The sequence below is a fragment of the Mytilus galloprovincialis genome, chromosome 7, assembly GCF_965363235.1.
Source record: "Mytilus galloprovincialis chromosome 7, xbMytGall1.hap1.1, whole genome shotgun sequence".
Taxonomy (NCBI): Eukaryota; Metazoa; Mollusca; class Bivalvia; order Mytilida; family Mytilidae; genus Mytilus; species Mytilus galloprovincialis.
In genome coordinates, this window is record NC_134844.1 from 70,580,429 (window position 1) to 70,605,265 (window position 24,837).

Sequence of the window (24,837 nt, forward strand, 5' to 3'; positions counted from 1 at the left end):
TGGTGTTCAAATATGTTTTTAAAAATAAAATTCAAAATGTTCAAATTCAAAATTTTCAAAATAAGACCTTGAATATTTCGAATGGAAGCGGTTCATCCGCACATGGTATAATGGTAGACAATATGTTCAGTTATTGAAAAACGATGTATGCAAGAACACATGATATGACAATTAAACATATACAAATAGTTGAAAAGAAGGCAATGCGATTCCTCCAAAATGTGTATGTCCACTTTGGTCTTATGCTTTCATTAGCACCATGCTCTACCAATAAAACAACAATTTTACGGTGTCTATTTTGTGAAGCTACAAAAAGAGGTGATCTATGAAACGAATCGATTATATTAGGGTCAGCATTATTTTGCAAAAACATTTTTGCAAGTTCATATTGTCCTTTTTGTGATGCCAGAAACAAAGGTGATCGATTGTATTTGTCAGTAGTATTTACTAGAGCGCCATTGTTCAAGAGCAGTTCTACAACTTGACATTGTTGTTCTTTTATGACTTTAAATTCAATCTGACGAAATCCTTGTATTGACGCTCCATGCAATGGTGATTTTTTTAATGTATCACAAAGGTTAACATTCGCTCCATTTTCTATTAGATATCTAGCGATTTCTAGATTGCCTCTCTCCGCCGTTCTGAAAAGTGGCGTCGTATTGTCACTTTTACCTTTATTCACAGAAGCACCGAATTCTATTAACATTCTAACTGCATCCAAGTGGTTCAAGGATACTGCTGTGAACAATGGAGATGATTTCCCATTATTACCATAATTGATGTCAGCGTTACCATCTAGTAAAGCCTTAAGAACAGCCTTATTTCCAGAATATGCAGCATTTAAAATTGGCACATGTCCTAACTCATCCATTTTGTGTACGTCAGAACCCATCTCTATGAGCTTCGAAATGCATCTTGATGCTACGCCAACATCCATGTAGGCAGCCGTGAGTGGTGTTTTGCATCGATGTTTGTTTCTTTTCTTGGTCTCAAAATCCTCCTTGGTCTGCAACAATGTGGCATTTAGACATTCATGCTTTACATTATTCAGTATTATATCTAATGTAGCTAGATCCCCGCTGCAACATCCCAAAATTAGAAGTCTGGTTTGTTCACTTGTTGTTTTACCAAATATTTCGCATGGCGAATCATTGTGTTTCAAAACGAGATGTAATATGTAGCGTAACAGATTATTGTGACCATGGAAAACTATCCAACTTAGGACTCTGATATGATATGTGACCGAACTATCTTTATTTATTATTTTGTTCATTAGTGTGTCCTGGCTTCTTGTCAAGGCCCTACCTACGAACACATCTTCTGTATTTAATTTTTTGAGCAGTTTTTCTCCTTGATCAACAATGTTTGTACAATTTTTCTCGGATTGATTTTGAAGAAATATATCTTTTATTTCCCTATATGGTTTGTTTTCTAACATTTGTTTAAAAATTTCAAAAAACTTAATGTACTTTAACGCCGTATTTCTAAAAACGTAATTCAATTCCATATGCTGTATGTCGTTGTATATTCTCTCGGCTAACAAATGATACTCATGTTCTTGCAGCTGAATACAAAGAGTAGTATGCGCTTCTCCTACGGTAACCATGTTTGCGATATAACTGGTTGACGAATATTTTAATATTTGATCCGGATACTGTATCCCGTAGTGATAACCTATTACTTCGAATAAACTATCATGAATGAATGAGAACTGGTTCGCAGATTTTTCAGTGTATGTGCCAATCAATTGATCTAATGCTTTCAAAACGGTGGCACGTGAGGTTCCCTCATCTATTTCACAATGCTCATAAACGTCTTCTTTGATTACAGTCGGAGGAAAATTTGTCATTGAAAGGTTGCCACCATTTATCATGCACATAACCAAAGCTGCATAGTGTACTTTACTTCTTTCCTGATTTTTTTTAAGTTCGTCGAGTAAACACTCGTAAGGATGAGTAAAAAATCGAGCGCCAATCATTTGGTATGTTTTGTTGTTTGAGAAAAGCTGACATAATAATGGAAACATGATCACAGCAGAATCCAGGGATAAGGAAGCATACATGTCAGGGCTTACGCCTTCTTTCATGCAATGACTTTCTAGAATTGCCTTCTTGTCCTCGTTTGATAGCTTGTTTTTTTCATGATCTAGATCAAACGCATTTCCCGCAACTAGCGATGTAGTTAGTGTTATAGTATTGAAAACAGCTTTTCTACATGTCATGATAAGTTTTGAACCACTAGTCTTCAATAGGTTGAAAATAGCATCAGCTGTGGATTCTAAATGGTTAATCTTGCTCATATCAACACCAAAAACGCCTAAAATATTGTCAATTACAAACACTTGTTTTGATTTAATTTCTCCATACAGTAATATCGCATCTGCACTATTGATAGGTACAATTTGATACTTCTCGTTTTGAATTAACTTTAGTGCAACATGGCGTGCAATTGAAGTTTTTCCTGACCCTGGACTGCCAACAATTGTTATTTGGCTTTTTTCCTTTACACTTTGCATTATTCTTTCTGTTGATTGAGTAACAGAAAAAACCTCATCATTTCTTTTCCATTCATTTATAACAGCATAATGCTGTTCTGAAATGTAGGAAATACTAGAATATGAAGTACTTTTTTGTGGTTATTCAGATTGCCCCATCTTCACTATCATTTTCTATGTTCAGTTGACCGTGAAAATGAGATTTAATCTCTAATTTGGCATTAAAATTAAAACGATCATATCATAGGGAACATGACTGAACTTCAACTTCATCAAAACTACCTCATATATATTCTTGATACTGATGTTGTGCATCATCTTAATAACGTTTGGTAGTGTTTTTTTTATTTGTCTTTGTATTATATATATTTAACCTTAACTGTTAATCCATTTTGGTGTGGTTCGATACTTAAACATCCCGCCATTATGTTTATGTGCTATGATTAATTTCTGTATTTTTGTCAAATTTATTTCCTTATGTACCTTGTCTTTTTTCTGTTTTTAAATAGTTATTTGTTTTTATCATTATGAAGACTTTAACACAATGTTATGTCTGTTTGATTTGCTCACACATTGTGGTAAATTTGATAGCATTTTATCAGATTGTGATACAAGTGAGACGTTTAGCTAAATATAAAACCAGGATCCCGCCTCATTATTTATGTATGTGCCTGTCCCAAGTCAGTAGCCTGTAATTCAGTGGTTGTCGTTTGTTTATGTGTTACATATTTGTTTTTCGTTCATTTTTTTTATATGAATGATGCCGTTAGTTTTCTCGTTTAAATTGTTTTACATTGTCATATCGGGGCCTTTTATAGCTGACTATGCGGTATGGGCTTTGCTCATTGTTGAAGGCCGTATGGTGACCTATAGTTGTTAATGTCTGTGTCATTTTGGTCTCTTGTGGACAGTTGTCTCATTGGCAATCATACCACATCTTTTTTTTATATTAATCTACCATGTTCTATATAAGGAAATGCCTGTACCAAGAAAAAAAAAGTAACAGTTGTTTTCCATTCTCATATGTTTGAACTTTGTATATTTGTCATTTTGATAAAGAAGTTCGCGTTTAGAATTTTACTTTGAGTTCAGTTTTTTTGCTATTTAAATGTTCAATTCTACTATATAAGTACACAATTGTGATACATGTACAATGTCAGAACTCGTTTCTAATATCAACAAAAGCAATTGTACGTAAATTTTACCTCTGATATTTTTCGGAATTATCATTTCCTCCTCAAGTTTCTTTGTGATTTGTCTGCTAATGCTTGCTTTTCCTTAAATACATGAGTTCTATAATGCAACATTGTTTTATGTTGATATTCATTGGATAAGTAATAAATATCGCGGTATCAGTTCAACGATTTATGGTCTGCCAACGCGCTCGCAAGTGTGACGATTTTTTAAAGTTTTAAAGATGTATATGAAGCTAGGTTTTCTCTTATCTTGCATTAAAATGAAGAAAGCAGAAAATATATTTAATCACTACGACATAGCCTTGTTACGTTGATGCGACATACGGCAAACATTAACTTTAATTTGATATTGCGAGTATCAATTTTCGATATGCTGGTTTACCAAATTGCTTTGCCGTATAAAATTTTTAATTTGCTGCTGTAAAAAAAAGAACAAACAACACAGAAAAAAGACACTGAGCAAGGGACAACTGATTTAAAGAGTTTTTTATTGAGACAATGTTGACTTGCAATTCTCACAGGACTTTCTGACAGTTTTAGAGTAAGGTCGATGCATGTAAAAACTGACAATTTCTTCTTTTTTTTTATATAATCTATATTATTTATGTGTTGTTGTCTGGGTTAATGTTTTAGCAGTGTCTTGCATGTTTATACATTAGACTGTAACTTACGTTTTTGCTTCTGTATTTTATCCAATAAACAGTTCATCTCATTTACGCAACATGATTTCATGAAATACTTTTTGCAACTTCGTTTGACATCTTCTCCACCAAGTCTCTGAATGATCTAAGTTAATAAAATAATTTCGAAAATATTATCTTATTAAAAGCGGCATGTCAAATCGAAATAAAATATGTATGTAGACTTAAATCTAAGGTAGGTGTCAGATCTATAGCAAATTACAAATCTATGGTAAATATGATGTCATGCCCTCACAAACCAATGGCAGATTTGTTTAAATCCTAATCGATGGCAAGTTTTGTAATTTCCTAATCATGCTTATCTACGATGGATTTTTATTGTGTCCAAATCTGTGGCATTGTTTGTGCAAATGTAGAACAAGGCAGTACAAATACAATCAATGACTTGTCATAGATTTGGTGAAAACAAAAATGTGCTATAGATTAGATTTGTTTGGCGTTGGTAACGTAATATTTCCCATAGATTCGGAATGATACAGCTATCCAAAAAACTTCAAACTAAGTAGATGTAAGCAATTATGGGCAACCGTACGGCCTTCAACAAAACAAAAAAGACCTACCGTCTAGTCGACCAATATACAAACGAAAATACAGACGAAAAACAACCACGACCACTGCATGAATTACAGTCTACTGACTTGGGACGTGCACATAAATAATGTGGTAGAGCTCAATCCTCCCATAAATGGAACAATGGTGTAATATCAGATATTGAAAAAGTACAGAACCGTGGAAGTGCATATTTGTAAATTATTTTAACCGTGCCACCATTTGTATGTGCCTCAGCCTGTAATTCAGTGATTGTTGTTTGTTTCTTTGTATTATATTTGTTTTTCGTTCATTGTGTTGTATGTACACCACGCCGTTAGGTTCTTGAACTGTTTTACATTTGTCATTTGTGGGCCCTTTGTGGATGATTATTCGGAACTATTTTTGTTCAATGTTGAAGGCCGCACGGTTACCTATATTTTTTAATGTCTGTGTCATTTGGTCCTTGTGGAGAGTTGTCTCATTAGCAAACATTCGCATCTTTTTATCTGGGATGGTATTTTTATTTCTGGTTTCGGTAAACAACATCTTTGTTAAAATTCATTATGTGCTATTTCATGTAAAATAAGGTACAGTTACCCTTGCAAATGCAAACCAAATCTTTCTATCTATTGAGAGTTGTCTCATTGACACTCATACCACATTTTGATAGTTTAAGTATTTCATTCCTAGGGTGTTTCTATTAAAGAGATCACAAAGCAGTCAACAATCAGTTGTCAATCAGTCAAGTTCATGTCATCAATCCGTCAGTAAAATTCGCGGGAATAATCAGACTGATCTGACGAAATGGTATATCTGCCGAATATTCCTTGACTGACACGTGCTGACCTCTTTTAAATTACTTTATCGTACTTTTCGTTTCATTTAATTATTTTGTTTTTGTTTTCAGCAGTTACATATTCTTTTTTAATGAATGACCTGCTTCGTGCAGTTCTCGAATGCTGTGACGTTCCAAAAATTTAAAGCGTTTGGTGAAATGGAAACTGTATCACTACAAACCAGTAAAAGTCTTCAATGGCCTATATCCGTTTTTGACTGTACTGATTTTTACTCGACCAGTCTGAATTGGTCTGCAATTTACTTGATAATACTCGACTGTAGTCTGAACCACACTTAATAGTCTGAACTTGTACTTCAACATTTAAACCGAGTCTGAACCATACTCCACCAAGTCGTAACCAACCTAGACATATTTTGTGTGTCTATACATTGTATTTAATCAATTTAGGAACTATAAGTTTGAACAGTAATTTCAAATTACAAATGTATTCATTACAGCATTTAACCCAAAATTTCACATAAAAACATAAAATTACTTTAACATATTTATCAACAGTTACACACATATATATAACCTTTAAAATTGAAATAAAACAAGCTTATCAAATTATCTCAAAACTGAATTGTGACTAATATTTTCAATGTTGTTCAAACATTTTATTCTTTCAGATGTATTTTATGGATACTGGACAATTTTAATCATTTGAACTTAAGCTTAGTATGGATTTAGAGTGTCAGTTGAGTAAAGTAAATAATGCAGTGATTTTAAAAAAAAAGAAAATTCCGATACATGTAAAATAGTATATAAAACAACTTAATCAATTTAAAAAAGACATCTTTGTGTGTAAACCATGCATTTATATAATCATTATCATTAAACTTCCACAGCAATCCTTGATAACCTTTTAAAAAATAAAGTAAAAAAAAATAAAATGTGTCTTAAAGTTGCAGTAATTTAAAACAAAATATATTTGTGTCATTTAAATTTAAATATTTTTTGTCAAAATTAAAGACTTGACTTACAAGAAGGACTTAATAAGATTTAATTGCATTAGTACTTGTGTGTTTTACAGGTAAAAAAAACTACTTTTCTTAAACTCGTGTATTACTTATCTAGTGAATTCAAAAGCCCTTGCGATTTAAGTTGTACAGGATGTTGCAATTTTGTATGAATGTTATTTAGAATTCAATACTCTGACTAAGTGTGATCTGTTTAATGAGTTTGCCCCAAGCAGGTATTAATCTATACACTAATCAGAAGAACAATTTCATTAATTATATTCATTTCTTTAATTTTTTTATTCTTTTTTTCAATTTGATATATATCCCAAATGATGATGAAAGATATATTTTTAAATTAAGGTTGAACAATTTAAGTGATTGTATTGGCTGTTGCTACATGTACCTCATTAAAAAGATAATTACATTACTATAGTATGTAACCATGAAACCTATGTATTTTTTTTTTAGATATTTTGGAAAATGAAGAATTAAAAAAACCCATGCCAAACAAGAACAGATTAATAAGGTTTTATTACCCTCAGTATAAGTGTAGTTTTTAGGTAAAAGAAAATCTTTTATTTATCTAAACTCTAAAACTTTAGAATTAATGAAATTAAATTATTATATAAGCTAATCTGATGTAACCTTCTCGTATTGATAAATCATAGAATCATGTAAGGATGTAAAAATCGTGATTTTATTTATATCCTTGTTTTATTTTTGCTGTTGTCATGCCAGTTAAAAGAAATTTATTTTAACCGTAAAAATTTAAAAAAGGTTATTTGGTCAAGTATGGATCAGACAGGTCGAGTAATGTTCAGATCTTCGGTTGAGTATGCTTAAGACTGAAAAATATAGATCGAGTACAGGCCGAGAACGGGTAATGACTGTTTCAGACTGGTCGAGTAATACTTCAAACTATTTTCAATATCAAAGATAAGGGTCAAGTACAAATCAGTACAGTCGAGTACGGTTAAGACTGGGGTCGAGTAGTGTCAAGTAAAATTCAGACAAGTTCAGACTGGTCGAGTAAAAATCAGTAGAGTCAAGTACGGATATAGGCCATTTCAGATTGTTACTGGTGTGAAGTGTATATGATGCTAGTGGGAAGTTACACAAGAACTATTTCGTATCTGATAATTACAAGATGAGTACAAAAAATAATATATAAAATGATTCTGTTGTCTTATATTTGCAGTAATACATCAAAGATAAACATTCACAATTGTAAAAAAGGAATGTTATTGTACATTGCTTTAATATTTTAGTATTTATAAAATGTTATTATGCTACATGTACAACTGTTGGTTTCTTCTGCTGAGCATTTCATTTTATCAAACCGACAACAGATTATATATGACCATAGTTATCAATAAAATAGAAGTGATATTAACGCGTAAATAAAGGCAATATAGGTATACCACAGTTGAAAAGTCATAAATCGATTAAGAGAAAATTATTCCGTATTACAAACTAAAACCGAGGGAAACACATCTCAACTGAACGAGGAAAACAACGGAACATTATAAACTCATATCTCCAACAAAAACAACCGCTACGACATACAAATCAATCAAACATTTGTTATAATTCAGATACTTACATCTGTTAACTCAACAGCCAGACGACTGTATTTTTCTTCGCAAATTTCCTCTTCTTCGACAATAAAGTTCATGTGTTCCTTCAAAAGTGTCAGGTCTTCCTGAATTATATTATTTTCTTTGATTGGTTCAACCTTTGGTAGCTCCGCTCTGCCAATAGCCTCACACAATGATATCATGATGGACAATCCTAGACTGGTACCAAAACTTTGATGTTGTGAAGCTAACATACAAGTAGAGGTTAATTTGTAATCCAAAAGTATAAAGGAATTAAATTTTGAGTAAAATGGCAGTAATTTTCACATGAAAATACATAGATAAAGGGTACGTTTTAGAAAGGTTAAAAGACACAAAAAGGATATCACATTTTTAAAACTGGGAAAAAATAAAATAAAGTAAAAATTTAAGAAGTTCAACTACAGAAATGGGGTATGATAACGTGCCCTTGGGATGTCAGTGATACATATTTTTCTAATTCTTATGACTTTTCCTACTTCTGAGGTGTAAAATTTGAAGAATTAAAACATTGCACTCTTTTATTAATCACCTTTATGACAACAGACTTTCTTATATAAACATGCTTTATCTGTAGTGTAGGACATAAAAGTATAACAAAAAGCTACAAAAAGTATAAAAGAGTAGACCTGACTACATCAAACAACAACTACTGGCTCTTTCCGGAATGTAAACATACTAAAACAAACAACAACGATCTGTACATAGCACACATAGCTACAATTTGTAAATACAAATGTAACTACTACCCATGCAAGGTGCTTGGATTACGAAAAACAACAATCATTTTGTATATTTATACTTTATCATTGTATATCTAGTGAAATAAATAACGCAATAAAAAAACTGCACAGTTTTAACGGATTGGCCACTGATATGCATATGTTAAGCCCTGTTAGCAATGTTACATAATGTGCATAACAAATATCACATTTAGAATTGACATCTGTAGAACAAGTTACATTCTTTATGAATGAAGCATATAAAGTAACATGTCAATATACTTGCTTGCTAAACTTTTCTTACGCATTTGAAATTGTCCCACTAAAATCTTAGTGTTATTTGTTGTTGAACATTGGCATAAGAAGATCTTGCATTTTCAACAGAATTTCAAAACCAGTCGGGAAAGTAGATGCATCTAATATTTAATTAATATTTCTATTAGGGAAGTACGAAATGTGTTTACGGAACTGCGAACATGATTTTAAAAGGGTGGGGCTGACAAATCTCTGAAATTATAGAACTGCCCTATTTTGTGTATTCATGCTTACAAACTATAAGACAAAGGTTTGTTGGAATATGTTTGTGATATTTGCCGTAAGTATATCAAAGGCGGTTGGTAGACGTAAAAAAGGGTGTAAAAATACTCTTTTCACTTTTAAGGCGTTTCGTTATGCGGAATGCGATTTGTAAAACTGAATTCATTTTTCGTTTACATAGTAGTATTTGTAAGGTATTATTAACTATTACAAGATACTTTGTATTGCTTGAATAGGAAAAGGAAATAACTTTGTGGTGATATTATGAACGTCCTTCTAAATTATTACAAAAGAATTGTTAACCGAATAGGCTGACCCTATTTAAATTGCCAATCAAGACATCATGAATGATCATGATCATGATAGAACAATTTATAGTGAAGTCGTTCAGATCCCATATGCCGTTTTAATTTCAATCTTATAACGTATACATTTTCCTTACTTGGTTTATAACACTCCATATCCTCCTCTGTCACCAGTGTGCTTTCTATTTTATCAACAAGCGTACTATTTACAACATCGGCTTTCAAAGCCACTAGAAGCTCAGAATAACCACGTGCAGCAGCAATATTAATCCTTGAAATTAACTTCCTGTTTATTTCAGATTGTACAGCTGAAGATTTGATTTCTTCCATATCATCAATGTCTAAAACTTCCTTCGATATCAAATGGTCAATAATGTCTACAGTATTTGACATTTCCCGTATTAACATATCATAGTTCTTCGTTATACGAATACCAATGTGACCTGTGAATGAAATAATTGATAAACAGCATTACATAACAAAAAACAAAAAACAAAAAGCATACAAGAATATCTCACATCAGATTATTTTGTCAAGATTGTTTATAAAGACAAACGATTGTTTAACTCATAATTATGTTGCTTACGCCGACAGATATATCAGATATAATGATAACAGATCAAACTTGAATGGTAAGCTACATTTATCAAACAACTTTTTCATTTTGAAAAAAACACGATTTAATCAATATACAAGGAAAGGTCATAAACAGCAAAAAAGAAAATAAATTTCTAACCAATTTCTTGGTTTACTATTTGTTCTCCCATATCAACCTCCGGTCCTATTTCCACGCAAATCTCTTCAAAATTGTCATAGTATCTTTGAACAGCATTCAGAAAAAGTTCGCATGCATTTTCTGATTGGTCCATCATTTTCTCCATTATTAATTTGTTCTTTCTTGTCTGACTTGCACATTGGTCCACTTCGTCCCGGTCTCCGACAGTCATTATACCCATTGTTATTAAAAAATCCATGATAGATGTATCAAGTTTTGTATTCTGTACAATACCGTGGTAATACGGATATAAACGGTGGTTGTACAGCCCTGAAAATCACAATTGATATAATTATAACGAGAGGCTCTCACCTATGTCTCTCACCGGTATTTACTGATGCTACGCAAATCATCTACTAAATTTAAAGTCATAAGTAATAGTATTAGATATAAGATATTATTAGATACTATAATGATATCTCAGATAATACATGTAACAGAAAACTGCAAAATTTCCGTAAAATTATTAACTCAGGGGCAGCAACATAACCATGGGTTGTAGGACTCGTCTGAAAATTTCAAGGCAGATAAATCTAAATCTGATGAACATTTTTGCCACCTGTCAGTTTTACTCTAAATGCTTTGGAGATATTCATGATATTATCGGACATATTTTTTAAACTATATACCCTAATGATGATTGTGGCCAAGTTTGGTTAAATTTGACAATGTAGTTTCAGAGAAGAAGATTTTTGTAAAAGATTACATAAATTCACGAAATATTGTTAAAAATTGACTATAAGGGGCAATTACTCCTTAAGGGGTCAATTGACAATTTTGGTTATTATTGACTTATTTGTAGATCTTACTTGGCTGAACATTATTGCTGTTTTAAGAGTATCCCTATCTATAATAACACTCAAGATAATTTCTAAAAACGGCAAAATTTCATTACAATCACCAATTCAGGTGCAGCAACCCAACAACTGGTTGTCGAAATGATCTGGAAATTTCAAGGCGGATAGATCTTAACATGATTAACATTTTACCCATGTCATGTTTGCTCTAAATGCTTTAGTTTCCGAGATATAAGCCACAAACTGCATTTTACTCCTATGTTCTATTTTTAGCCATGGCGGCAGTCTTGGATGGCAGGCTGGGTCATCGGACACATTTTATAGTTGATACTCTAGTGATGATAGTGGCCATGATTGGTTTAATTTTGCCCAGTAGTGTCAGAGGAGAAGACTTTTATAAAAGACATAAATTCACGAAAACTTGTTAAAAATTGTTGATAAAGGGCAATAACTACTTAAGGGGTCAACTGACAATTCTATTTATGTTGACTTATTTGTAGATTTTACTTTGCCGAACATTATTGGAATCTTAAGTTTATCTATATCTATATCAATAAAAATATTCAAGACAAAAACCAAAAACTGCAAAATTTCCTTAAAATCATCAATTCAGGGGCAGCAACCCAACAACTGGTTGTCGGATTCGTCTAAAAATTTCAGGGTGGATAGATTTAAACATGATAAAAAAATTTACCATATGTCAGATTTGCTCTGAATGCTTCAGTCTCCGAGATATAAACCAAAAACTGCATTTTACCCCTATGTTCTATTTTAGCCATGGCGGCCATCTTGGTTGGTTGGTGGAATCATTGGACACATTTCAAAACTAGATACCCCAGTGATGATGATGGCCAAGTTTGATTAAATTTGGCCCAGTAGTTTCAGAGGAGAAGATTTTTGTAAAAGTTAACGACGGACGACGGACGACAGACGAGGACGACGACGGACGACGGACGACAGACGAAGACGACGACGGACGACGAACGCCAAGTTATTAGAAAAGCTCACTTGGCCCTTCGGGCGAGGTGAGCTAAAAAGAGTTTACTTCACGATACAGTTATAGTCCACTTTTGTTCTAAAATCTTCACAAATACTTGTAAATTTTAAAAACTATGCATACAAATTAGATAATAGAAACAATTTTTTGGAATAAGCCCGATAAAAACAATTGCTTTAGTTTGAATGTAGACATATCGTTTTGCACACTCGTTAAAGTCAATTGACTTACGACTTTAAAGTAGACAAGACCTATGACAAGGTAGATATACTATCCTTTTTATATGCCCACGTTACCATAACAAGTGTGAAACGTTTCAGTTACTCAAAGTCGACATCATTTACTAAAAAACGATGGCTACAAGACGGCACTGCGAGGACTTTACCTAGTGGAGGGATCTTCTTAAGACAATCGAGAAGATTCTTCTTTCCTTCGTATTGTCTGAGTGAAGCAAAAACGCCAGACATCACCAAAGATCACAAGAAGTTGAAACAAAGATTACACGATTTGATATATATGCCCTCACGATAGCCTTACAATGGGCAAAAAAGACATACGAATGCAAAACACAAAAATAACCTTTGGATGGTCTTTTGGAAATGTGTTGGCATGCCAAAGACTTGGCCATCGATCACAAAGTTGTTGCCGGAGATTAAAATTCATCCACCACTCGTACGGTAGCTAAAGATACCCTAATGAATGGTACGATATTTTTACTAGCAAACCCGAATTTGAACATTTTCTTTGTCGTGTGTCCCTCTGGTGCCTATCTTTGGATAGTATGACGCCTGGATAAGATATCAAATGAATTGTAATTTTGCGTCTACCTTTTAATTTCATCAATTTTAAACTTTCAAGAAAAACGAATTTTATCACGGATCATATATATTGAAGACAACTCGTACAGTTGTGTTGGAAGTCATTTGTGCGTTTACACCTAGCAAATATTCAAACAATGATTTAAGCATTTATATTGATTACATGTGTATACGAAAATGATGCACTGCATCTACGAAAAGTTTTAAATTAGGATTAATAATTGAGCATTAATTTAGGATTTACATTATTATTAAATAGATTGAAAAAATCGAAAATTTACATTTTCATATGAAATGCTAAGCACACAAAAATAATGAAATATATAACTCCAGATGTTTTAATAGAAAAAAAAAATGAATTTGTAAAAAAACAAATCCGAGGAAAATTCATAACGGAAAGTCTCTAATTAAATGGCAAAATCAAAAGCTCAAACACATCAAACAAATGGATAATAACTGTCATATTCCTGACTTTGTTTTAAGAATTTTTTAAGTTTAAACATTCAAATTCCATTTAAACTTATAATTCTCAAAGTTTATACACAATACATGTAGTTGTTTCAACAGTTTTTTGCAGGAATTAACCCATTTCTCTGACGTCAGTCTATTGTTCTAACAGTGGATTATTTTTCAAGAATCCACTGACCACCATGTTAACTTAAGATAACTTATATCATGACTTTTAACTTACGATATTTTGTCCTCTCAAAAACGAGTGACTCTTATAGGTTCGAACTCGCGCGTATTTTCGACAGTTAGGTCTGTAGTCTATGCATGATACCACTAGACCACGAGTACTGATATAAATAGTTATTTAAATATCACTCTTATAGCGTATATCTGTCAATGCATGTCAATAAACTGTATTTCTGTCTTTTTGTTATCTAATGAAATACATAAACACTATAAAATCAAGGAACTGTAGATATTACTTACTAGTACAATTCCTTGGTAAAATAAACATCCATGTACACATTACACTTATCCCTTTTAAGGTACAAGGCCTTTCCCTTTTCATCATCTTTTGTTTTTATGATTATAATGATATCATACTATGATCACTTAATATTTGTTTGATTATAAATGGTCCAAATATACATCATCATTTAACTGACTCTTATGTGAATAAAGAGTGATTAAATATGACTGTAAAACTATTTCTTTGACTGTGAAACCAGAAGCAAAATCGTCAAATTTAGAGTAAAAATGAAATATAGATACCTCTAAGATTAAAAACAATATTTTGGTAGAGAAAAAACATTACAAAAATATCATTCCGGGTACTGGGCTTGAACTTGGCACTGTTAATATCACAGTTTTTTTTTCTTTCGGTGCCAGCGACTAGACGATCACGGCTATGAACAGCTTACTTCAAACAATGCAAAATTGACATAATTATATATTGTACATTTGAAGCAAAAGCAATTCTGCTTGGGTTTTAGGATGCATACCACAAATAATACTAGTTCATTAACTTATTGACGATGGATGACAAATGCAATAACGTTAAAAAAAATCAAAACAAAATGAAAGGGAACCAGTTTAAACAAAACGTATATATAATATTTCAATTATGACCAATCATAGTATCTATTGTACCAACAACTGGTGAAGTGGTGTTAATGTGAATGTTACACTTCATTTAGTTTTAAAATTTTTATAGAATGTGTGGGTTTTTTCCATATCTTTATTATTGAATGTGTGTTCTAAATTCAATAAATCAAATAAAGTGGTATTATCATTGGGTTGCTTAATACTATATATGTAAATATTAAAGGTTTCTAATGTTGGTAATTAAAAAGTTTTAACTTTCCAATTTTTTTTTTTTAAATCCATATATTAGTTATATGTCTTTTTGAATGAATTATAAATACTAAAATCTAATCAATATATATTATTTGTAAACATTCAGCATTGAATTAATTAATCATTTACAAATACAATATCTGGTAACAAAAAGGGAAGATAACTACACATTTAAGTTAAATTGAACTTATATTAAGTTAAATATAAATGTGAACCGTGTGGATCTAGTCAGTTCCAGCTATTAGACAATAAAAAATACAAAATACGGAATTATTTTCATGAAATTCAGTTGATTCATTGTCAGATCATGAAACAGATAGTCGTTTTACTAGGAATGGGTTAAGCTAGAGAATTGATAAGAAGTAGTGGATTCGAAAACGATAACCAACTCGCGACTAAAGTCGCTCGTTGATTATCGTTTACGAATCCACTACTTCTTATCAATTCTCTAATACTTAATCTATTAATATTTTTTTCTCAAACTGTATATGAATGTGAATTTGTTATGTAAGTGCGCTTTTTTTACTTAATTGTATATTTGTTCAAAAATGTTAACCATTAATTTATATTCATGCTATAAATACAGGCAACAGTAGTATTTCGCTGTTCGAAACTCATAAATCGATAGAGAAAAAACAAATCCGGGTCACAAACTAAAACCGAGGGAAACGCATCAAATACAAGAGAACCACGCAACAACAAAAATATAACATCAAAACAATGGCCAAACAATGGCCACTTTACTGACTAGGTACAGGGCATTTTAAGAAAAAAAATGGTGGGTTGAACCTGGTTTTGTGGCATGCCAAACCTCCTGCTTTAATGGCAATGTTAATTATAACATTAAAATGACAACATTACATGACAGGACTACAATACAAATAAATGGGAGAAAATATACGACAGAAAAACAAACGAATAGTAGCCAACAAAAGGTACCAGGTTAAAAATTCAATACGCCAGACGTCCTAACAAGACTATCAAGTGACGCTCAGATGAAAAAAGTTTGAAATATTACCAAGACGTTTCAAATTTCCCTTTAAATATGTGTCTTCTGTGCATCTAAAAATCCATTGATGTTCTTATTGAGAAAATATACTCAAGTATGATTGCCCACTTTAGTTTTTATAAGTTTTAAGGGTACCCAAAAAGAAGTCATATTCAATATACCCTTATATGAAGAAAAAAAACGGTGAATCTCAGCGAGTGTTTGACAGACTGAATATGGACCCTTTCCCATTCAATTGTTTAAAGATAATAAATATAATACGAGAGAAAAATATTGGTGTTACCAATGCCTATCCCTTTAGCTGTCAAACAATTTTGGTCTAAAGAGTTCTTTCCCATTCAATTATTTAAAGATAATAAATATAATACAAGAGAGAAAATATTGGTGTTACCAAGGTCTATCCCTTAAACTGTCAAACAACTCTGATCTAAAGAGTTGTCTCCCTTTATTATGCAGAAAGTCAATCTTACTGTTCATATGATACAGATCACTGAATTCCTCTTCTGTTAAAATTCTTCTTAGATCTTCCTGCGTGCTCTCAATCGCGACTTGGAGGCCAATGTTATGTGTTCTCTTGACATGTTTCTCAAGTACTTGTGGGACTATTTGAAACAATATGTATGCTGCTTTCAAGTAGTTTGTTCTCTTCTTATGATATTTTATCGTATCCATGTTTGACGTATATACAATAATTTGTTTTCTGAAAGAAAGAAAAAACCAAGGGCGTAATTGTTTAATCTATTTATTTTTTAAAAGGCAAAGTTCCATGATTGGAAAAGTTGATACTTCTTACAGCCACTTCATATTAAAGTGGAAATATATTCTAATATGGATTTTAATTACTACAAAAAGCTTAATTGAAACCAAAATGTCTTTTATAACGAGTAGTAATTCTTGCTAACATAATTGATTTTTATGACTACTTTGCCAATGTTTAAATTCGTAAATTGATAAAGAAGAGACAAATCAAGTTCACAAACAGGGGCGAAACCTGGTTTGACGACAATGTTATCGTCTTTTACAGGAATCTCCCATCATTCGAATCCGCACTGATTCGAAATATCACAATCTGGAGTAGGACGCAATCAATAAAATTGATAAGACAAATAAACATGCTACATTAAATCTTTTATTTAAAAGTCACAGACCGCGAAAACACATCGTATCGGTCAACCAATTCCTGATAGTGACCGAAATGGGTCCTTTTTATTCGTATTATTTCGAATGTGTTTGGGTTAATAACGTTCGTATAGTGGAAACTTGCATGCATGAGCATAACGTATTAACAGAGACATGTAAACGCCAAACAATAGATCTGATGATATTTTTATTCTGAGAAATGGAAAATTCAAACATTTTGTTTTCTATCATATTTGGTGTATTTGTTGTGGTTATTACTTGATATTTCACTTGACTTTGCGGAGTTTAACTGGTTCTTTCATTATAGGCCAGTCCATCTATAGACAGGTGTCCATGTATTCGTCCCATATCTCACATTCAGTTCTTTTGTATATACGTTTGGTGACGCTGATATAGGTGATTAGAAATCAACAATAATTATAACGTCAATTCCTTATCGCACACATCTTTAAATAGACTGTCCTTATGCAAATTGAAACGTAAGCTCCGCCCGATCAGTTGAAATAACATTGGTAATACCTGTGGTGTTTTTTTTTACAAAATAAGTTTAATTAAACAGCATTTAATCATCATGAAGGATGTTTTCTTTGTAACAACAATTTCGTCCATGGCAAACATATATGTTTAAATAATCAATTGCAGTCATCTAAGAAAGAAGGCTTCTTTTTAAATATATTTTGGGTTGTTAAATAGTTGAACGACGCAATTTTGTATGGCAATCGCTTCACATAAACACTGTGCACACGATCAACGCTGTCACAACCTTAAAGAATTATATATAGCAGGAGTCAGTTCTTGTGTACGCTATTATGAACGTGAATTAAAGTTATATCATTTCATTTCGTTTGTTTTTCAAAACATAGTTTGAACATCGTCAAAGATAGCAATATTCACTTTTCTTTAATTACTTTTATCATGTTTCTCTATCGTTTTTTTCCCCACCAATTAGTCTCTATCCATCAAGACCATATATTATGCATATCTAAGGTTTAACAATAGAAGTAAACAAATATGGCCGTGTTCACGATACACCTTGTAAATGTTTACAAGTTCAGTCAAACTTGTGTTTCTGCAAATTTTTAAGGCATTACAAGACTGAGGAAAGTAAGATTTGAATACATTTCAAGTTCCAGAATATTCGAAAAATTCCTTTATCATGAGAAATTAGCAGGTAAAAAAAGATGCGAAATGCATACAAATACAACCTTTTGTTTAGGTTTATATGTTCTTCAAGTGTGTAAATTGTTCGTGGATATTATATAACTATTATCCTATATAATGACCCTTTTAAACAGTAGCTCTACTTGAACACAATAGACACCAATAAAGTACAGTTAAAGGTAAACGACATTAGTCGATAAATATACACGAGGACACAGTGCATGTGTATCATACTTTTTGTATGCGCTACCTTCAAACGCGTTTGACATCTCGAAATAGACCAAGAAGGTGAGAGTATATTCGTAACGCAACACAAGAGAAAAAAGTGACGCCATTAATAGTGATTGTGTTGTTTTGGATTAAAATCAAATGTGTATTCAGATATATCCGATTTCAGTGCGGACAAAGATGATGATATAGTTATCATAGCTAACAATTGCAAGTTTGATATATAGTTTAAAATGCTGTTTTCTCCTATTACTTCATTATTGCGTCTTTGGTTTAATTTCTTATTAATTTAGTGAGACCAACTAAAGAAAAAAAAACACATGATGTTAGAAGACAGAATTAAGGTTCAACCATATCAAGTGCACTGCGGTTGATTTTATTTCAAATAAAAGACTATTAAATGTAATGAATGCATGTTGTGATAGTAAGTGTGCACACAATTTAATATGTTTTTCTGTTTTGAGGAACTACATGTACATGCCAATCTTATATTAATCTAATGAGTTTTAAGCAAATTATGATCCAAATTTAATGTCTTTTTATTTGAAAAAAACATTATCAATATAGTAACTGTTATAATATCAGGAAAACAAGAAATTGATCAAAATTTGTCGCCTACTATACAAGAAAAAAACTGATTTACACTCTAAGGTTGTATCATCCGAAATCGTACCATCTGAATATCCACCTTTCCATTTGGAAGGTTCGTTTCGCACTTTTTTTAGTTTATTTGCGTATTGATGGCGTTTGTGCTCTTTTTATGTAACCGAACACAATTTTTTTTTTTTAGATTTTCTTTTGCAAATAACACTTTCTTTCTTCTTCTTTTTTCTTTCAGAACAATGCATTGTTAGTATATATATCTTTTTTCCGTGCTTAATTTATAATTAGTGCAGTCAATCGGTTTGACCTTGAAGTTTCGATCTAAACTGAAGTGAAGTGTTTGAAACTGTCATACATATATTTGAAAGAAATAAATTGGTTTTCGTATTTTGAAGTTATGCATGTATATAGTTAAAATATTTTTGTTAATAGTTCCCCTCCCTCCCCTTGTCAATCAATTCAATTTAGGAACTGCTCTAATTATCAAATAGATATAACAAAATCATTAATTTTTAAACTTATTTAACAATTATGTTATTAAATCTAGCCCTCATTTATTAAATTTCAAGAGAGTCGATTGGTTTCTAGAAAAAAACGATCACTTCGAACAAATTTTGAATCGTACACACGATTGATTTATTAAACCTACAATAACGTGTTCCATTTTCTTTTTATCTTTAATTGTCGTTGATAGGAGAAGGGTTGTATTATATTCCTTAAAGGGCAATAATTTTAGGTAACAACAAAAGTAGCAATGATGGCATCTGAAAATTTAGAAAACCAATAGTGCATGAAACAAGTGTCCGATTTGTACTTTGTACACAAGGTGATGTCTAGGTTGTTAATCAATTTGCTGACTAGGTATATTGTCCAAGGAACAATGTGTGGCTTGCAATCAACCATTGGTATAACATCTACTTCAGATGGCCGATTGTCTCCTAATTATAATATTACAATTAGTTTACGTGTGGTCATTGTATTGCGACATGATCTGTCAAGCGTTAGAAGCCTAATTTCATTTTGGTTTTTTTTATAGCTGAAAAATGATGGTAGGAAGAATAAGAGCAAAATCAGATGACGATTTTTTATCCAATGACAGGCGAAGACGAATCTTTTGCAAAAAGAAATACCTAAAAGTACCAAAATCACAACTTACTTCTAGCATTATAAACCAAATTAATGCTAAAGGAGACAACCCAAAGAATTTAAAAAAAGAATTGCCGTCAAATAAGTATTGACACTGGATGTGTTAAAATCCATTTTCAAGTACTTTATTAAGAACTTTCTTAATGAGCGACGAAATCACTGTATTTGAAGGTGACCTGAATAAAATGTTTTTGTTTAATTGTCCTTTGTTCTGTCGTTATGATTTATTTTGCATATGAAGAAACACATTGTGTGAATTGATTGATGTTTTGTTCAGTCCTTTAACTATCATTTCCCTGTAACAATCAATTATGCTACCTTCACATGTTCAATAATTTAAAGAAAATGGAGAGCAATTATTAAAAATATTGGACAGTAAAAGGTAACATGCACTGATTAGCATGGATAATAGATATATGCAACAATGAAATATGTGAATAAGTAGACAGTATCAAATAAAATACAGGTATTTGTTTATTTCTACTTAAGTTTTAACAAAGAAATCTATACACAATTTTTATTCTTTAAAACACGCAATCCATATAACTTTTTATATATATTTGCTTTGTCATGAATTAAAACAATAGCAGATGCATACAAAGTCTGAGGTCTGAGGTCAGTGAATACTATTTAAGGGAACACGATACAGTAGCAGGGGATGATAATAATGATTTCAAAACTTTGCGTGTTGTTTTCGCGACGTTGGTTATCAGAACGTTGAAGTTTCGCGACGTTTCTAATAAGAACGTTTACATTTCGCGACCTCGTTTTAAATGAAGTCATATTTTTGCGGAATATTCTCTGACGTCATAAATCCGGTTGCGCGAATTAAAAAAAATACGGAGAAATCCGCCGAAGAGCAGGGAGATCAAAGAAAATACTTGAGATGAACAAAAATAAATTAAATACAAAGAATTTTTCATATTTTGTCAAAATTAATTCAGTTGTAAAGGTTTTTTTGATACCTTGCCATTGTTTAAAAAAGCAATCTCCGGGTTTTCCAAACTATAAGCAGACTACTGGTGTATGAAAATGTTTTTGGAGAACAGTTTGATGTTCAGCGCAATAGAAGATGTTTAAGCATTGAACTGTTTATTTAAAAATTCGGACATTGGTAGGAACGAACTCCTTTTATATTCTTTCAGTATTGAATCCCTAATGTAGCAACAGTAATTTGACACAGAAACTTAAAGAAATGAGAAAACGTATGAACTCGTGATTAATGAGAAATTGTCAACGAAATCTATGGCGCGTAAGGTGACTGAATCGGATCGGGTGTTGGAAGATTTGAAATACATACAAAAAGGTCATTACTACCGTGGTGTACAGCAGGTCTTCAATTTAAAACGTATAAATGGAACTCTAAGAGTTACAGACAAAACAACTATCTTCCACAAATTTATGCAATATTTTTCATGACGAGAACAGTTATTTACATTCAGTGATAATGAAGTCAATAATACTATCATCAATTGAAAATAATCAGAATCAAAATAGTTTGTGTCGTTATTTATCTATTTATTTTTTTGATAGCATTTGCCAAGCTGAATAGAGAATTGTCATTGTACGACAAATTTCAGACTATCAACAAAACTGATTGCATGTTCGAGACCCTCATGGGTAGAAAAGGTCTTATAACAACCCTATTCGTAAATAAAATAATAAATAAAGTGAGTGTCTCATCCTGTCTTGGACTTGAAATCGGTTAATTAAAAAAACAATGCCGAGTTTAATTGATCTTTTAAAAATATATAATATTATGTGAATGTAGAAAAACTGTCAACGAAATTCCGTTAAAAGATGTTTCCAAAAAAAACTATATTGGTGTCATTTTTAATTTGATTTTAAGCAAATTGGTACCAATAGATGGTGAATTGTCACAGGTTAGTTTGTGTAAGGATGTACACCTCTGAGGAGCCAAAAAAATATAGATTTTAACTTTTTTTAACCTGATTTTTGGGTTTATAAGACTGTAAAAAAAAACAATTGGCGAAGAAAAATTAATATGGTGGTGCACTTCTTTTTTTTTTGCTACGGGCCTTTAGTCATTTGGTCTCTGGTTGAGAATTGTCTCATGGTAATCATACCACGTCTTCTTATTTGTGTAAGCAAATTCCTATTGTACTTCAACATATAGAGAAATGAAAATTGAAACATCGGCAGATGTACACTAATTGCAGAAATACAGATCAGAAAGTGTACACACGTTTAAAATTGTCGCTGTCAAGCTGATGAGCAAATATGAAGCCATTCAGTAAGGCTGTTTCTGAGAAAAATATCAAACATATTGTAAGACGATCGGACAGAGGAACAAACAAAGTGTTTGCAAAATAGCTCTGCTCCTAGACAAACAAGTAAGCCAATAAACATACATATACGCCGTTTAAACGGTAATGTAATTTATCTATTGATTAATACATCGTTCAATATTATTATCTAATACCGGCTGCTGTACTTCCTACGAAATGTCATACTACAACTTCATTTTCAGTAGATTGAGGCAATAATGACACAAAATTGCACGAAACAGCTCTAACTATAAAACAATAAGATCTCCTTGTAATGAAAGTTTGAAAGATGATTATCTTTTGAATGTAAAAAGACAAAAAATCAAAGCACTTTTATGACGGTATCAGTTTTGTCACTGTTGAAGGTTAAACGGTTGTCAATTGATGGTATTACCTAACTTAATTTATAGTTGGTTCACATTTTGAAATAAAGTTGTATATCCTCTCTAAGAACATGAAGCAATTTAGAAATAATGTCGGATGGAGATGCACATTTATACTTCTATCATATTTTTCTTTTTTTCCGTACATCTAACAAAGTCACTGGAATCCTTGTTTATATACTTGTTTTATTATGAAAAGGTTCATGTCCAAATTTCATTTCGAAAATGTTTAGCACAAATGTTTTTCCTATTTTACGAGTAACCATCTTATGGATTACGCTTTGGGAAAAAACCTGCATATACTTGACAGCATAGTCATGTACGGCGGGAATGATTACACAACGTTGTTGCCATTAAAACTTAATATAGCGTAGTTTAGCGCCATACTGACAAACGTCGTAAAAATCAAGGTATATTGCTTTTATTTAAAAAACAAGCACATGAAGCCCTATTTTTTATTTTGCAATCAATCAAGTACTGTTTCAAAAACACTTTGCCAAAATTTCAAGAAAAAATTAACGATCAAATGTTTTCTACACTTCTGAATAGACGCAAAAATGTGGTTAAATTCTTTATTTCGCATATAGAAATCCAAATCCGAAAAATAAAAATTTGGTTTTACCTTGAACTTGTTTCATCGTGTTGATGCCATGGATCAAGAGAACATTTTACAAAAAATAACGGTTAGGTTATGGCTTTTCGTTCAAAAATATTGTTACTTTCTTTAAAAGGCCTTATTTATGAAATTTCAGGAATGTTCATCCAAACATGCAAATTTTGAACCAAATTATCTCAAATAGTAAGTCATGAAGGTACTTTCTTTCTTTGCATATTTTAAAAGTACACATTGAAATTTACTGTGTACCAATATTTTAAGAAAAATCAACGAGGGATCTCTATTGTTTCGTATGCCCTTAAGTGTAAACAGGGCCATATTAAATAAGCATCTATGCATGATATGTGTATTTATACTACTACAAGAGAAAGTTCTGAAAGTACTTGAATGCGGATTGAAAAACTGAAATTGTCTTCAGCAATTTTATAGTTACATAAATCTATTTTGATCAATCAAATTGATCTTTTTATGACAAAAAGCTGTTTATATTGGTATTATATGAGGTTTAAGCAGTCATTTCAATCACTTGACATCTAATTATACTCACAATAAAATATGCAACTGTTGTCCATTCCTTTTCCCAACTTATCATAGACAGTACATCACAAATTTGATATATTTAACATACGTAATAAGCACACATAGTATTTGTAATTTTTTTTAACTATAACCTTGAGTTTCTTTTTCTTTTTAAAACGAAATACACACCCTTCCACGAATGTTAACTAAGTTTGTTTCTATAAGTAACTATATCCTCAATGACTAACACCTCTTACGTAATACCAGTATTTGTTGGTTTAATTTGTTGAACGATAACTATTATATGAATAAGGTTCTACCTGTTGGCACAATAAGAATAAGGAAATTTACTTGAACAGATTTAAACTTTTGAAAAGAATTTAAAAAATAATTGAATAAGTTATATATAGCATTGTGTGTATTATGTATTGACTACGTATGCAAAAGTATAAAATATTTACGTATCATTTCATGTCGTTTTCTATATCTGACATAGCGTCAAGCCTTAAAAAAGTTACAGCTGTGAAAGAACATTAGTCAAGATCTCATACAAAGAATGACATAGCATATTTTATATAATAATCTCTACAATTGAATCCCTTAAAACCAGCTCTAAGGTACAATATACAAAACTGTTCTAAGGGACGTC

At 31.7% G+C, this 24,837-nt stretch overlaps 1 protein-coding gene across 1 annotated transcript; it reads right to left on the reverse strand.

The window, feature by feature from the left end:
• Positions 1 to 24,402, reverse strand: LOC143083579 (uncharacterized). The gene is made up of 8 exons (XM_076259843.1): positions 24,217 to 24,402; positions 16,575 to 16,804; positions 10,639 to 10,947; positions 10,040 to 10,345; positions 8,326 to 8,546; positions 4,362 to 4,476; positions 3,700 to 3,787; positions 1 to 2,592 (listed from the first exon to the last, which is right to left on the reverse strand). The coding sequence occupies exons 2-7, from the start codon at positions 16,774 to 16,776 to the stop codon at positions 3,756 to 3,758; spliced, it is 1,185 nt and encodes a 394-aa protein (XP_076115958.1). The 5' UTR covers positions 16,777 to 16,804; positions 24,217 to 24,402; the 3' UTR covers positions 1 to 2,592; positions 3,700 to 3,755.
• Positions 24,403 to 24,837: the final 435 nt, after the last annotated feature.

Coding starts and splice junctions, on each gene's coding strand:
- LOC143083579 (XM_076259843.1), bottom strand. CDS start 16,776: ATGGATACGATAAAATATCATAAGAAGAGAACAAACTACTTGAAAGCA. Junction 10,346..10,638: donor AATAGTAAACCAAGAAATTG/GTTAGAAATTTA, acceptor TTTCATTCACAG/GTCACATTGGTATTCGTATA. Junction 4,477..8,325: donor TGGCTGTTGAGTTAACAGAT/GTAAGTATCTGA, acceptor TTATTAACTTAG/ATCATTCAGAGACTTGGTGG.